Raw genomic sequence first — 16,852 nt, 5'->3', positions numbered from 1 at the left:
GTTGTCTGAAACACAGAATATGCTCTAAAATATCACTGTTATTTTCAGTGAGTCAAAGTGACATGATGCTGGTGAAGTGAATCCATAAGAATTAGCACCAAGTGGAATAATACTCCAAAAAGGAGGTAGAAAAAAAACATTAAATTCGTACAAGAACAATGAGCTAATATATGCACAGTTGAAGGGTCTCCTTTTTTATACTGTCAGTGACAAAGGAAATGCCCATTGTCTCCCAGCCGCCAATATCCTTCAAAATACTTTGAAGGATATTGGCAGCTGGATGTGGAAATGGAAACAGCAGCTAGCTGAATGAGCCCTGGGAGGCAAGAAGCAGGAAGTTCTTGCACCAGCCACATACACATTGCACAAATGAGAGCTAGACTGTGAATTTGAATGTGCTACTTATAACTTCATGTGCTGTATAAGGTGATTAGGATTCTGTTAAAATTGTTTCGAGTTCACTTTGCCACTTGGTATCTGTGCGGCCTCAGGCAGTTTACTTAGTCTCTCTTTGAGTCTTAGTTGCTTTGTTTTGAAAAAACAGGGATAATAATAACCTTTCTTGAGGTGCCTGGGTGGCACAGTCAGTTAAGTGACCAACCGACTTTTGGATTTGGCTCAAGTCCTGATCTCAGGGTCATAAGATCAAGCCCCATGTAGGTTTCCATACCCAGCATGGAGTCTGCTTAAGATTGTCTTTCTCCCTCTACCCCCCTCCCCTGCTTGCTCACTGTCTCTCTCAAATAACTAACTAACCAACTAACTAACTAACTAACTAACTAAATAAATAAATAAATAAATCAGTCTTAAAAAATAACCTTTCTCACAAGACATAATGTGAGGATTAAATCAAATAATGTATGTTTCAGGTCTGGTACATAGAAGATGCTAAATTCACATTCAGGTATACTTCCTTTTTTTTGTAACGTGTAAAACTACATGTTCTTTCATAGCTTGACTTCCATCCACTTGTGCCCTTGGACTGGACAACATGTGTTTTGAAATTAAATCTAGTAGTTCGGGGATCCCTGGGTGGCTCAGCGGTTTAGTGCCTGCCTTTGGCCCAGGGCACGATCCTGGAGTCCCGGGATCAAGTCCTGCATCAGGCTCCCGGCATGGAGCCTGCTTCTCCCTCCTTCTGTGTCTCTGCCTCTCTCTCTCTCTCTGTATCTATCATGAATAAATAAATAAATAAATAAATAAATAAATAAATAAATAAATAAAATCTTTAAAAAAATAAAATAGTCCAAGTAGTTTAGTCTAAAACCTCGTACTTTGTCAGTTATGAGTGAATTTCCTAGTAACTGAGATAGATTAATTTCCCAGTTTCCACAGTAAATAGAGAATGACCTTTCTTTCTAAACATAAGTTTATACTGGTAGGTCTATAATGTTATTACACTCTCAAAAAATTCTATTATTTCAGATCAACTATACTTCAGAATGAGGTCAACAATGGCCCAGATTATTAGTGTTTGACTTCTATGCTACTGTCTCTATATAATAACCAATATAGCCATTGACTATGTATATATGTATATATGTTTATAAGCTACTAAAGAGCTTTTGCAGAAATTAGTAGTAAACAAAGGGAACATCACTAACATCTCATTGTTGAGAGATAGATTATGAGGGTTGTCTAAAAAATAGGGCTACATTTGCACTAAGTTAACCAGATCCTCTCATCTTAGTCTTCTTTGAAATAAATGATATGTGTTTGATTAGAATGATTAGCCAGGATCACAAGAGAAATCTGTAGCTATAGAATAAAACAAAGGCAAGTAGCTTGCTAGGGGAATGGCAAATGTGTGTTACTGGTATATGGAGACCACCTGCTCTGTCATGGTACTTTATTGCTCAGCCCAGATGGGCCCAGGAATCCTTCCTGCCATGTTAGGATCAAACCTAATCTGTTGATCATGTGTACAAAAGTTTATAATGATCTAAGTAAGCATTTTGGAATTTCAGTGTCCATAATTGAAGCACTTGTGATTCTACTGGAGTGAAGGCAAAATGGCAGACAAGTCAAGAGAAATTTATCTGTCATTTCCTTCATTCATGGTAGTTTCTGAACACAGACTGGTTTTTCAGTGTTATCAATCATGTTACTTTGTTCCATTGTTCCCAGTATTCAACTGGGACATTTAAATTAGGCAACCAGAAAACGATCTTGTTTCCTACTTCTGTTTTCTAAAAACTTGCTTATCAAGGTATATACAATAAACTTTACATATTTGTACTGTGAAATTTGGCAAATTTTGATAAATGTGCAGACCTATGAAAATATCACAACAGCGATTATAGTGAACATATCTATCACCTCCCAAAAGTTTCTTCTTACCCCTTTATAATGCTTTTCTCTCTACTACTGCCCATCCACCCCACTCCCAGGGACCCACTGATCTGCTTTCTGTCACTAGAAATTAGTTTGCATTTTATATAAATGATTTACGTACCATGGCTCAACTTACGATTTTTCCACTTAGGATAGTGTGATTGCAATAGGCATTCAGTAGAAACTGTACTTGGAATTTTGAATTTTGATCTTTTCCCAGGCTACTGATATGGGATATGATACTTCTCATGATGCTAAGCCAGAGCTCCCAGTCAGCCATGCAATCATGAGGTCAACAACTGGTACACTAACAACCATTCTGCACCCATACAACCATTCTGTTTTTCACTTTTGGTACAGTACTAAGGAAATTACATGAGATATTCAATGCTTTATTATAAACTAGACTATGCGTTAGATGATTTTGCCTGACTGTAGGCTCTTTTATGTGTTCTGAATGTGCTGAAGGTAGTCTAAATTATGATGTTCAGTAGGTTTGGTGTATTACATGCATTTTTGACTTAAAATATTTTTCAAAAAAATAAATAATATTTTTCAACTCATGATGGGTTTATCGGAATGTACTCAGTGCCTGTGAATTTTTTTTCACTCTGGCTATTGAGAACAGGGACAATTTACACCCCTGTTTCAGATTTAGAGTTGTTTCCTTTAATTCTTTCAGGCAGTTCGTTGTCCAGTTATAGGTGATTTTCTACCAGGCCTGTGCCATTCAGGACTTCTGGTATGCCATTTAGGATTCCCAGTGACTGACTATCAGGGGCTGGGAAGGAGGGGAACTTTTCAGATCTCTGGAGTTCTCTTTCTACACAGCTCTCTCCTGTTTGGTACCCTGTACTGCAAACTCTAACTGTCTTGGATTTTCCAGACTACTAAATCCATCTTCTCAACTCAGACTGTGGAGGTCCACCTATGTTCTCTTTCCCTGTGCTGAGTCCTGGAAACTTTGCAGACAATAAGCTGAGGCAACCAGAGGGCTCATCTCATGTGTTTCCCATATCTTAGGAATCACTGTCCTTTGTCACCCAGTGTCTGAAAACCATCGTTTCCTGTCTTTTTTTTTAATGGATTTTGTTGTTTTGTTTCAGGTAGGTCCCTGTCATTCTATTTTGACTGGAAGTCAAGAATTTAGTGTTTTAAGGTTTTAAATTCTCTAAAATTTAACATTTTCCCATAAATAGAATTCACATTCAGAAGTCCCTGATGAGTGCCCTAAGAATTCTTTCTAAAACCTTTGCCCTTTTGGAGAGTTTCTTCTTTTATATTCCCCCCCAAAAAAACCCCACATTTTATGAAAACAGTCTCTCAGAGGAGCCACCTACTCACTCCAGGACACTCTCCAGATTTGCTAAGATGCTAACTTCTATCTGGTAAATGGGATGAAACTGATAGATGCAAAGGACAAAAGAAGTTTCCATTCAAGCTAGCTGAAAGATTGTCTTTACCAAGGCTTTTAGACTGATTCTAAGGAGCCTCCCAGTTCTATTCCCTAGGGTATATTTTGAAGACTTTTAATAGGGAGTCATTTCCCAATTCATTAAGCCAAACAATAAAGTGAGGGCAGCTTCCTCTGTGATACTATTTCAGTCAGAGGACAATAGAGAGAACGTGTTCTCCATTAGTCTGATATTGCTATAAATTGTTTTTTTTCCTGAATCCACAGCCAGTGGGCTGCTGTCTTTCTCTTCTTGGCAAGTTTGTGAAGCATCTATCATTTGAAATGCATAGCTAATTTACCAAAACAACAATTTTTCAATTTGCATTAGTAGGCATTGTTTTATGGTAAGCAAAACTATCGCATATGCATCAAAATCGTATTCATGAATTTAATTCTTTTCAAGAGTGGTTCTCTATTAAGTACTGACTTTAAAGCTTTTGTACTTAATGATTGGTCCCTGACTAGAATTATTCTAGGGCCTGAGGGGATGACAGAACTAACTACCTTATAGTTATGTAGTCCTTACTAAATCACACAACACTTTGTGGAAATTATATGATTTTGAGAGATACCAAAGTTTAGAAAACACTGTAGGATCTGGAGGTCTAATTTAGTAGGTAATACAAATGATACACATATAGGGGGAAAAAAGAAATATATGGCCAGGTATAAAAATACACAGTAAAGACTAGAAAGGCTATGGATGAGGGTAAGATGATTGGGAGAGGGGAGAGGAAAGTTTGGAGAATACGTGGTGAAGGTACCAACACAGGCTGGATATTAGGAATTAGATTAATGAAAGACCAGAAAGGGGAGGTTGGCACAATAGGTCCAGAGATAGACAGGCAAAGAAAGTTAAATGGGGCATCTCTGACAGATGGTAAGAAGAATCCCCTGACAGAGCACAATGTAGTTTATTCAGTAGTTTTTTGTTGTTGTTGTTTCTTTTGTTTTGTTTGTTTGTTTGTTTTTTTAATAAACAGTGACTCTGGTATACAGTGCTATCTTGGTATCTTGACTCATTCATCACAAAATAAATGCTTACAGATTAGTGCAGAATGTTACAGAAGTCACATTGTTTGCTTTTGTAAGTATGGTCTAAAGCACTCAAAAGTGTTTTTTGTAGTTATTTAACTCTTTACCTCACTCATCTCACTTCTGGAGGTGCACTTGTGCTGCAGATTAATGCAGTTTCAAATTCACATGCACACACACATTAAACAAACAGCTTCACATGCTTCGTGAACATAATGAAAATGCAAAAGTATACCTGGAAGACCACAGTGGTCAATAAGAATTCAGTCTCCAAAGTGTTATGAGCAGTCAGAAAATTGGACCAACAAAGGTAAGAAATGAGAAATTTTGAGGGCCATTGAGCACCATGCATTTTCAGTGTTCAGTAGCCCTGAAAATTTCTCATTTAGGCCAGGAAGTTTCTGTCTCATTCGAAATGTTGAAATAAAGCGAACATGCACAGGCTCTCATTGATCTAAATTTCTGTTGAAGTCCAGGACCTCCCACCATCTTTTCTAGTCCCTGATTATTTTTCCAGACTCTTGTTATGAAGACTGAAGAGCCAGCATCCCATTTTTCATTGTGGCGGGAACCGCTGTGTGTTAGTGTCAGAGCAAATTTGCCCATCTTCTGTGTGTACACCCAAAATGGGCCCTGCACCAAGGTGACTAGTTCAAGAAGATAGACAGAAGTTGCTTCTTTCCACATCACATTTCCTTCCTTCTTAGATTGCTGACGGATATTCTCCTGTCTCTCTAAATAAGATTGGAGTCCCTTTTGATTTCTTCCAGGTTCCTACCTCATCTCCTTTCCTTCTGACTTTCTGGGACAATTCTGTACCCTTCTCTGGTTTGAGCCATTTCTACAGATTTGCAACTTAGTGTACTCCTGAGAGCATCCTTTTTGACATGAACATGGTCTGTTAACTATCTTCTGGGATGGCTCCAGTCAGCCAATATTGATCACAAAGCATGAACATTTATACTTCAGGCTTTTAACTCTGCCCAGATTTTTTGCTGTGCTTGTCACTAGACTGACAGATGGAGAAATCTTGAAAATTAAATAAGGCGTAATTGGTAGGTCCTGAGTACAGAGATAATGGGTACATTTGAAACTGTGAGGGGGGAGATTAGGCTTAGGAAGCTTTCCTGTTTCCTTTAAGTCCTCTGATAACCACAGGCTCCAGATGTACAGGTGGGAGCGCTCTGACTCTCACTGCTGTGCCCCAGAAAAGACTGATAAGCCCTCAGCAGAAAAATAAAGGTCACATCTGGGTGGTGTGCCTTTATTACTTTGTTGTCATTTGGACCTTTAACAAAGCTCTCTGTGGAACTTGCCAAAGGACATGGCATGGTCCTGTTAACTCACTCTGCTCAGTGCCTAGTACAGTTTTGTGCATTTGATAAAGCTTTTTCATGAAGTCAGAGAAGAGGAAATTAAATTGGGCTAATTTTCTGAGACTAAGAGAAATCAGAAGTCTATTTTGTTTTGTTTTCTTGACTTGAAATTGAGTGGGTGTTCAGTGGAGCTATGTTTAAGTAAACTTACATGAACTGATATGTTTGACAATTCGGTATCGTTTTATTTTCCAACCCCCTAAACTGAGAAATACAAAATGGTACCCAGGAGTGAAAATTATTTGTGTTCTTTCCGGTGTTGTGCAATTCTCTCCCTTCCTTCCTGTCTTCTTTCTCTTGTTTAAGATTGTAATGACTCATTATATTTTTCTCTAGAGCCAGGAATGAATTATTAGTGGGTCAATGATACTTGTTAATTGCACAACTCTTTATTCATTATGCTATCAAGTACTGTTTGCAATAGCCATGTTTTTAAACTGATGATTTTAGGTTTGATGAATAACTATTTACTCAGTCGATTTTTTTTACATTATGTATTTTACATACGCTATCACTAATCTTGCAGTTCACAGTGGATACTTAAGCTGGGTCATTACTTTAATATTGCAAGACTTGTAATCATGACACAAGATCTTATTTAGCTAACGTGTATGATTACCCTTCACAGTAGAACTCTGAACCACACCTTTATTTATAAAACCACTAATTCTTTATTTACTTGTAAATATTACCCATTCTACATATTGCAATTTCAGGTTCAAGTTATAATTACAGAATTTTAGAACAAGGGAGTTACCCAGAGATTTGTTTCTAGGTGGACTTATATTTTCCAAGTGAGGAAACTGAAGCCCCAAGATGTTAAGTGACTTATCCAAAAACAACATGGCAAATTAAAAACACCTGCTTTTGCATGTAGTCCATAAGGCATGTGACAGTAATTAAAGCTAATAATTGTATCCCCTTTCCCTCTTCCTTACTTTAGAAATGGACTATACTCTTTAGAAGTTATATCACAAATCACTCAGGTCATGGATAAGGTTGATCATGCTTTTTGACCTCCAATTATTTATTTGGCATGTGATGCTTTAAAGCTTTCATTTTAGAGGAAGTTTGGTGGAATTTTAAGGAAAAAACAGTCTTGATCTTACCAAACTCAGGAATGGCATTTCTGGAAAAATGCTGATATAGATAACTATGACTTTCCCTTTCAAGTTTTGATGAATGACTACTCCAGGCTGAACACCTGAAGATCAATCCCTAGATTCAGAGAAAAAATTCACTGGTTCATTTTACTGGGCACTTAATAGCATTTAAAAAATTATATTAATTTATTAGCATCAATAGTGGCGTAAAATGATCCTTTGTGCAGATCCACTCAACTTAGTCTCGTGATCCCTAACTACAAAATGTTCCCTTAGATGCTGAAAGTTCATCAGTGATCAGTGTCATTCTTAGTTTCCCTCCTAAAATTAGCTTTCAACTGTAGGGTTCCTAGGAAAAAACAGCACCCTAGAGAATAACTGAGAAATCATGCATCAGTTAGCATTGATTACTTGTTGGCTTAGATAAAAGCAAGACAACATTTTGACTACCTTCTCATTCATGTTACATGTACTTTCTTCCACTAGGAAGAAAAGCGTAGGGCCTGCTTCTAACTCAAAACTGTGGCTCCACCTATGAAAATTCTGATTTTCATGGACTGGAATAATTCTCCAGTCTCCTCATTGTCTTATTTCCTGGTGGTGTAAAATCCACTAAAAAAATTATAGATGTATAATTCAAGTACAATAACCTACACATACTTAAAGTGTAAAATTGATGAACTTTGGCATGTACATATGTGAAACTATTGTCCGAATCAAGAGAACAGAAATTTAGATCATCCCAAGTGTTTCCTTACATGCCTTTGTTCTATACTTCCCCCTTATTCTCTCCCGCAGGTAACCACTGATCTATTTTTTGTTGCTATAGATGGCTTTGCATTTTCTAGAATTGCATTTAAAGGAGCGCATACATATAGACGTTCTATTGGTCTTCTTTCTCACAGCATGATTATTTGGGGTTCCATGCATCTTGCTGTATATCAATATTTCATTAATTTTTTAGGACTGAGTAGTATTCCATACATTCTGTGTATGTATATATATCTACCACAGGTAATTTATCCTTTCAGCTACTCATGGACACTTGGGTTGTGTCTTCTTTTTAGCTATTATGAATAAAGCTTATGAACAACCTTCTATATAATTTTGTTTGAACAAAGTTTGCACTTCTTTGGGATAGATATCCAGGAGTGCATTGCCCTCCAGTTAAGTGTTGCTTTACCTTTTCAGGAAACTGGCAAATTATTTTCCAAGATGGTCATACCGTTTCACTTTCTCACCAGCAGTGAAGATAGTTGCTCCACATCCTTGGTGTGGCCCAAAGTTTTTTAGCCATTCTTGTTAGGGCGGTAGTGGTATCTCACAGCAGTTTTAGTGTACATTTTCCTGACAACTAATGATATGAAGCATATTTTCAATTGCTTATTGGTTATTTGTATACCTTTTTTGTGAGGCTTTTATTCGAATCTTTTGCCCCTTTTAAAAATTGGATTTCAATGTATTGATTTGCTCAGATTTTGTCTCTTAAAAGACTGGAAATTAGGTTTTTCTTATAATAAAATTTAAATACATGTTTGTGAAGCCCAGAATATATTATTTACTTGGTAACATCTGTATCTGTTTATTCCTGAATTGTAGTTTCTCATGGTACCAGTCTATCCATTTCAATCTTAGATATCCTAAGAGTATACTTCCATTTCTCCTATGGCTAGATTTTTGGTAAGAATAGACCTATACTAAGTCCAGTTGAACTTCATCTTCTCTAGGGAATGTGTAGTATTTTAGGTAACAAGGTTATATGTGAAAGGCTAAAAACAACCACTTATGGTACACTGCAAGTGCTTTATAGAAAATACATCCTATGGGAGTTTTGAACACCACCAAGACTTTTGTGTATTTAAGGAGATAATTCATGGTGGTAATGTTGATTTCAAGAAGGGAAAGTGTTCACACCATTTACTGTAAGTAAGGAAAACTTGTTCTTTTCTTTCTCTCCTTTTATGTTTGTTTAGACATTTAAAAAGCTACTGATAGCTTACTTGGATTGTTACTTTCTCTAATTATGTATCAACAAGGAAGTATACTTTTATCTGGTTGTGTTTAATTAGAGAATTTGTGGTTTAATCTATGTATGAAGATCAGACTGTGGTTCCAATGGAAATCTTATGCAATTTTTTGATCATATTATACCACATTTCCTTAGAAGGGGACAAATCCGTGTTCAGATTTCTTTCCGAATAAGAGATATATCTCTAACAAAAGGCATTTTTTTCTAGATTTATTTATTTATTCATGATAGACAGAGAGAGAGAGAGAGAGAGAGAGGCAGAGACACAGGCAGAAGGAGAAGCAGTCTCCATGCAGGGAGCCTGACGTAGGACTTGATCCCGGGTCTCCAGGATCAGGCCCTGGACTGAAGGTGGCACTAAACCACCGAGCCACCTGGGCTGCCCACGAAAAGGCATTCTTATATTTGCCAGTGATCTTTATTTTTTTTAACTGTTTCTAGTATTTTATTATTCAGAATGTCAAATTGGCTGTGTATTTTTTTTGCTCATCCTTCTCCAGTGAATGTCTTTACCATGACTCAGATGCTCATATTATAATCTTTGGAAAATAACCTCTCAGTGTCATTCTGAGTGAAAATAAATGCAAGTCTGTGCTTTTGAAAGTAAATTTCCTAATTAGTGCCCTGAGTCCATGGAAAATAAATGGGGATACTTCATAGCAATCCAAATTCTTTCTTTCTTGCATCTCCAAAGAGAATTACGGCTGGTTGCTGCAGAATCTTTAGTAATGCCACAGTAAAGTTCTTCTCTCACATTTCTCCCCTTTTCCTGGCTCCCACTGACTCCAGGAAATGCCCAGGGATGGAGTTTTCAAGGTGTTGTGGTCCCTGGGCCAGGAACATAGGCCTTACCTGAGAACTTGTTAGGAATGCAGATTCTCCAGCCTTACGCCAGACCCGCTGAATCAGAAACTGAAACTGGAGGGCAGGAACAGCAATATGTGTTTTAACAAGCCTTCCAGGTGATTCTGAAGCTTGCTGAAGTTTGGGAAGCATTGGTCTAAGGGAGTGAAGGAAGTTGTGAATACAGACCTATATAAAATTCCTCTCCTGCAGCTTCAAGCTGACAGGTTCATTATCAGGTTGCTGTAGCAACAATTGCACAGTAAGATTGGATAATGAAACATTGTGAAATTAAGAGGCATGAATATTAACTGATCACAATATTCTAGATCACTAAGATTTATATTGGGCAAAATGGATTTTTACCCTTAGCCTTATGTCAAGGAGAAGCACAGTTTCCTGAGGTTACTTGTCTGACAGGTGGAAACCATGCCTATTTTTAAAACATTACTCCTTTGAAATTTAGACAAATTTTTGTAGAAAAACAGAATTACTCTTAGAAACATGCATCACAAATCATAAGTAATGTGCTTAGCAGTGACTTATAACCCTGAAAAAAATTAATTTATAATTGAATTATCCTAATACATTATAGTAGCTTTCTCTTCCCACAATATCTGTTTCATAGAGCACAATGCTGAACACCTAAAAGCTATTAAATAAGCATTAAGATTTGATTTGTTGAACCCTTTTTTGGCAATTTTATGTCACAAAAATATAATTTTTATAACACATATTCATATTCTGCATTCTTCTTTCCAGTGTATGGTCTATCTATCTAAATTCTAGCACTTTCTGTATTCAATGAATTAAATTCATTTCAGGGTTTGCATTTTATTGATATGTGCTAAGGATTAGATGCACTCAGTTAAGCTTCTTCCCGGCCAAATGACATACCCTGTCTCTGATGTCAGTCTGAGAAAATTCTATATAGTGTACAACATCCCCGGATTACCTTATCTAAGTATTACATGGACATTTCAGATGATATATCTTGGCATGTGGTCATTTTTCATTAACTTATTAGGGACTGTTATAGCATCTTTTCCCCTTTTTGACACCTCACCATAATTGAATGCAAAATTGACTATAAGACTGAATGCCTGATATTCATGCAGTGAGTAGATGGAGCTTCACTGTTGTCTAGCAGAAACCATGCCCCAGATGGCTGTTTTAGGAAAACGGGATCTGTTGCTACCTGACATAGGCAACAGACAAATGACACCTACTCTCTGGACCTTTTTTTCCTCAACTGTAAGAAGAGGGGATTCATTACATCATCTCTAAGATCCTAAACATTATATGGATCTTAGACTTGGGGGAAAGAGTGAGGGGAATTCAAACCATGAAGCCCTGCTGAGGTGTAATATATAATTGAATATTTTTTTATGTATTTGTTGAAAGAATGAATGAAACAATAATTGACATCAAGGAGGCCTCAGACTCCTTTGGAGACAATGGGAAATGATGATATTAAGCACTCATCGTTTCAGTGGTTAGACTAATGTGTTTTGGGAAACATACTTTACAGAAGTATATTTAAATGTATTGTTCCCCACCCCCCAGATTTTTCACATTGAATTATTTATTCTTAACCCTAATGTGTATGAAATACATAGGAAAGCCAATAATTTTAATATTTTAAGCATAGGTGTGCTCTACAGGTCATATATATTCTCCCTAGAAAAGAAATATCTTTTAAAGGACAGCTTTCTACACTTTATACTCTTCTGCACTCACTTATTTCATTACATTTTGTGCAACCTAAAATTGTAGCTATAAAGCTATTTTGGGCATGCTTTTTCCAGAGCCTTGTAAGAATCAACAGGAGCATAATTTTAAGCCACAGAAGTGCAAAATAAGCACAGAATCCTAGCTACCATAAATAAAAAGGCCAGAATTCTAACTTTGCAAAAACACATAATTACTAGCAAGGGGGGAGGGGGACATAAGGACAAAAAAGTAGAATTTTATTGGGTGTTTCTTCCTATTTCTAAACTTTTTCTCTGAACTTTGTTTCTTCTCAGAGATGGAATTCTGTGAAACCCCTCACACTCTGTGCTCTGGCTACCAGACAGACATGCACAGTGTTTCCCGGCATGGCTACCAGCTAGAGATGGGGTCTGACGTGGACACAGAGACAGAAGGTGCTGCCTCACCGGACCACGCTCTGAGAATGTGGATAAGGGGGATGAAATCAGAGCACAGTTCCTGTTTGTCCAGCCGGGCCAACTCTGCATTGTCCTTGACTGACACGGACCACGAGAGGAAGTCGGATGGGGAGAATGGTAATAGAACTATCTCTACTGTTTAAGTAAAACCTAGAGAGAATGTAGTTTTTAGCTTTTGATTAATTTTCCTTCCCAATGTCTGCTGCTTAGACATGCGGGTTAGTGGGTTCCTGTGGATAAGTCATGTACTGAAGTATCTGGCAAACAGACACATTTATTTATAATGATAGATAAAGTGCTTTTTATTTCTAGTGATCCTCCAGGAAAATAATCTCATGTCATCAGTGATATTGTGCATGTCTTATTTATTACTCACCTTTTATTTTCATCTTTATTTTCCAGTACAATACCAGTGGTATTTATTATAGAAAGTACTCATTTCATGTATTTTGGTTTTCTATCAATATAGGAACAATGAGATAAATGACTATATAACAAGCATGTTCTGTACGTGCTTTCTATTTTAATTCAGATTAGCCTGTCAAGTGTACAGATTCAAATTAACCAGGTTAGACTGAAATGTTTAAAAAAAAAACAGAGGGTAAATTAACTTCAGCCATTTGCCAGACAGTAAGTAATAATACCAGTATCATTAAATTGCAATTATATATTATTTTCTTATAACTTTTAGAAACAGAAAAGTATAGTCTTTTTTATTTGTTGGGAAGGGGTTAATTTATTTTTTTTTCTGTTCTTCTGTCCCTACTGAGAAATGGAATCCTTTCATGGAAAGCACATTAATGCTTATGAAACACGTTAATCTAGGCTCTTCATCATTCTGTTTGTCTAAATTTCATAGGTCCCATCACCGTGACAACAGGCCTACTCTGTTAGCAGTGGCTAATTAGTATTTTCTCAGGTGGCAGAGAGGTAGCCAACAGTCCTATACCTATTTTTTTTCTATTCTGTCCTTCTTTGCCTGGTTCAGTCCACAGGGGACCCTGAACACAATTATATAATCAGGAATGACCATTTGCCTACCAGATAGCATATTATGTCCTTAATGATAGGCTATAACATTTTGTAATATCACCAAGTATCCTTGGGGTCTTGATTTTTTTAGAATTTATTTTCATGTAGGTTTGTGTATGTTGCTGGCTTTGGTCAAGAGCATAAGAGGTGAATTATGGAAAATGAGAAGGGAACATAGATGATCTATGTATGCATAGTCATGTAAGTGAAAGAGCATTAGGATGGAACTTCTGAGACCTTGGACTGGTCTCTAAAGTTTTCTGGGCTTCAGCTGTGATATAGAAAAAGTGATAACCAAATTTATGTGAAAAGGAGTGGTAGATGATAACAAGCTATCTTGTGGTCCCTCATGTCACTCAATGACATACGAAGTTTTAGCCAGTTCACTGCATTGAAATATTAAAATTAAAGAAGTTTCTCCATGGGCTTCCACCATCCTTCCAGTCCTGCAAGACCCTAGGTATGAGGTTTCTTTTGAAGTGATGAAATAACTCTGGAATTACACATTGGTGATGGTGGCAGAACTCTGTACAAATCCTAAAAACCACTGAATGACACATTTTAAGAGAGTGAACATAGTGGTAGATGAATCATATTTCACTTAATCTGCTATTTAAAAAATACTACTGGATGAAAGGTAGGGGTTAAAGATTGAGGAATCTCAGATGAGTTGGATAAGGATTAACTCGTGAAATGTTTGATATTACAGGTTTTAAATTCTCACCTGTTTGCTGTGACATGGAGGCTCAAGCTGGGCCTACTCAAGGTAAGTGTTTCCAAATATTGGAGCACCAATTATTTTTACCTCACCCCATCCCTGACACCCACCCCACAGAGTGGATCCCTGCCCTCCCACCTCCCATGACAAACAACACACGGGGCTGGTAAACTAACCTGTCAAAGATTAGTTCATTGGCTGCATATTGGTTTGTTTCCTTCTGCAAAACATGTGTGTATGTTGGTAGTGAGGAGGACTTAAGGCAGGAGCTGGGGACAAGGACAAGACTAGATTTAAGGTGGGATAAGGAACCACTGATTCAATATGGAAGTGTAGATTTTAAATCGAGTTGGGTTGGGTTTGGCCTCATGATTTCCTATGTTATCTATGATTTTTTGCATCATTCTAGTCATTAATTTAATTATGATACTGTCATTCTAGTCATTAATTTAATTATGATACTGTCATAATTTTACAACATCTCCTAGCAAATGGCTTTGGTCTTTTCCTTCAGATACTCTGACTTGGGTTTAGGATCCCGCTATATCCATGTCATCAATTATAAATAACACCTTCAATAACAGAAATGTTGTTCATTCTTCTCTGTAAGCCTTTGTTTAAATTGTATTATTTTTCAGTGAAGGGACATTCATGTCCTTTTTACTTTGTCTTCGTTGCACTCATTAGACTTTGCCTTTTTTCCCCCCTGAGACATACTGAAAGCAATATTTATAAATGATTTTGATGAAAATGAAACTCTTAGAGGGTGGGATCTTCACATCTGATCACAGGGCAATGACTCAAAATTGGAAGGTAGCTGGGGGAAGGGATCAGAGGAAAGATGTATCAGAGTGAGCTTTATCAAAATGCACATTATCCCCATTATCCACCCCCTGCCCCACCATAAGAACTGCTTACCAGAGTGAGCCACTATAGTATATTACTGGGCCTTATTCCCTGGAAGTATTACGGACTTTCAGGAATGAAACTGTTCAGTTCATTTGGCCCTCAGTCTAATTATCCATCTATCTACTTCGATCATGTAATACTATTTACTAAAACAGAGTTGGAAGACCCAGGACATGCATCATTTCTTTTCCTTGTAGGTCTATTTTCCTTATAGTTTACTTTAGGAACTGGATAGGGTATCACAAAATTGGGCTGGGCTGCCATGGAAAACTGATGATCTAGTCTGCTAAAAACTCGTCCTTACTGGAAAACTGTGTTGGTCCAATATGTACCTCCAAGAATGATGTCAACTTTTTGAGGCAGTAGAGCATGGTGATTAAAAGTTTGGACTGTGGAGCCAGACAACCTAGGTTTAAATCCCAGCTGTGTGACCTTGGGGAAAGTTATATAAAGTTTCTATGCCCAAATTTCATCATCTGTAAAATAAGGATAATTTTGATGTTTACCATAAGGGTTTTGTGATGACTGAATAAATTAATGCATATAAAGATTTATAATAGTATTTGTGACATACAAATGCAATTTGAATGTTCACTGTTATTATCGATCAGCACTTCACAGTTTCCAAACACACTTTTAATACCTTTATCTCATATCATCCTCATAATCACTCTGCCAAATAGATTCTATTGTTATCCACATTTTACATAGGAGGAAGAGTTAAAACAGCAATTCAGAAACCAGCTAGCTAAGTGCAACTAATTATTTTCCAAATAGCCATTTCTTTCTTTCCCTGGGTCACATATAACATGAACTTGAACAACTTTTTCCTTCTCAGTGAGAGTTCTGTACATTTTACTCTGACTCGTACTACTAATTTTCAGTAAAGAGTATAAAATTTAGAGTCTTATTTATGACATATAATATAATTTCACCAATTTGATCCTAAAAATTTTCAATCAATGATAACCAGGACTGACTGATCTTTAGCATTTCCAAAGGTTCTCACAGAGGAGGTTTGAGTTAAGATGAGAGTTTAAATGGTTTTTCTAAAAGCATATTAATTTGAAGAAACAGTTATTTTCAATGAATTGAACTTGATGTTTGTGTGCAAATGTTGCTATTTATTTCCCATTGATCTCATCCATTCATGGAAAGAGGCCTAGCAGGGCATCTACTTCATTAGTCTGACTTTGTATATACCATATTTGAAAAGAGTAAAATGACATAAAATTTTTAGGATTTATATATTTTACTGTCTCCAACTCTATGCCATCCCTATGCCTCAGTTAGCGTCAGTGACACACTCTTTTGTTTCTGTCTTTCTATACATTTTGATTTTGAGATTACTGATGAGGCAGTGGGTACAATACTATGGACCAGCTAAGATTTATTTAAGCCTTACTCCTGTAAATGAGGGAGAAAAGTGAAATGGGGAAATGTTTATTTGGGTGAGTTATTCAACTGAGAAAGATTCTGAGACATAATTTCAAGGGTGCTTTCAATTCTACCCATCCTAGATTATGACTTGGATTTTCTACTTACAGTTCCAAAATCATTGGAACTATGAGTCCTAAAAGGACTCATTTCTTTCATTTCATTAGTGGGTTAAGCCTTTCAAAATATTTATTTTTTCTCCTTTTCATAAACTCTATTTGGTTACCCTCAAATGAATTTAAGTCTCTGACATGCTATAACCTATGAAGGATTAAAATAAATAACCATTCATGTTACCATTAAAACTCTTGGACTGAGCCATCTGAAGTATAGGGCAGGGTGAACATTGGGTAACAGAAGGGAATCCAGATTTCTTAGCTTTCCCAGGGCAATCAGAACACTAATGGAG

General features: G+C 36.8%; 1 protein-coding gene across 1 annotated transcript in view; it reads left to right on the top strand.

Annotated features, from left to right (window-relative positions):
• TENM1 (teneurin transmembrane protein 1) overlaps positions 1-16,852 on the top strand; it is a 790,607-nt gene that overhangs the window by 289,832 nt on the left and 483,923 nt on the right. Inside the window, exons 4-5 of the mRNA XM_038588255.1 lie at positions 12,204-12,464; positions 14,089-14,145. Of these exons, the coding sequence (XP_038444183.1) occupies positions 12,204-12,464; positions 14,089-14,145 (318 nt within the window). The remainder of the gene's footprint in view (positions 1-12,203; positions 12,465-14,088; positions 14,146-16,852) is intronic.

The sequence above is a fragment of the Canis lupus genome, chromosome X, assembly GCF_011100685.1.
Source record: "Canis lupus familiaris isolate Mischka breed German Shepherd chromosome X, alternate assembly UU_Cfam_GSD_1.0, whole genome shotgun sequence".
Classification (NCBI taxonomy): Eukaryota; Metazoa; Chordata; class Mammalia; order Carnivora; family Canidae; genus Canis; species Canis lupus.
Note: the sequence above shows the minus strand (reverse complement) of the source record. Positions and strands in the feature narration are given on the sequence as shown.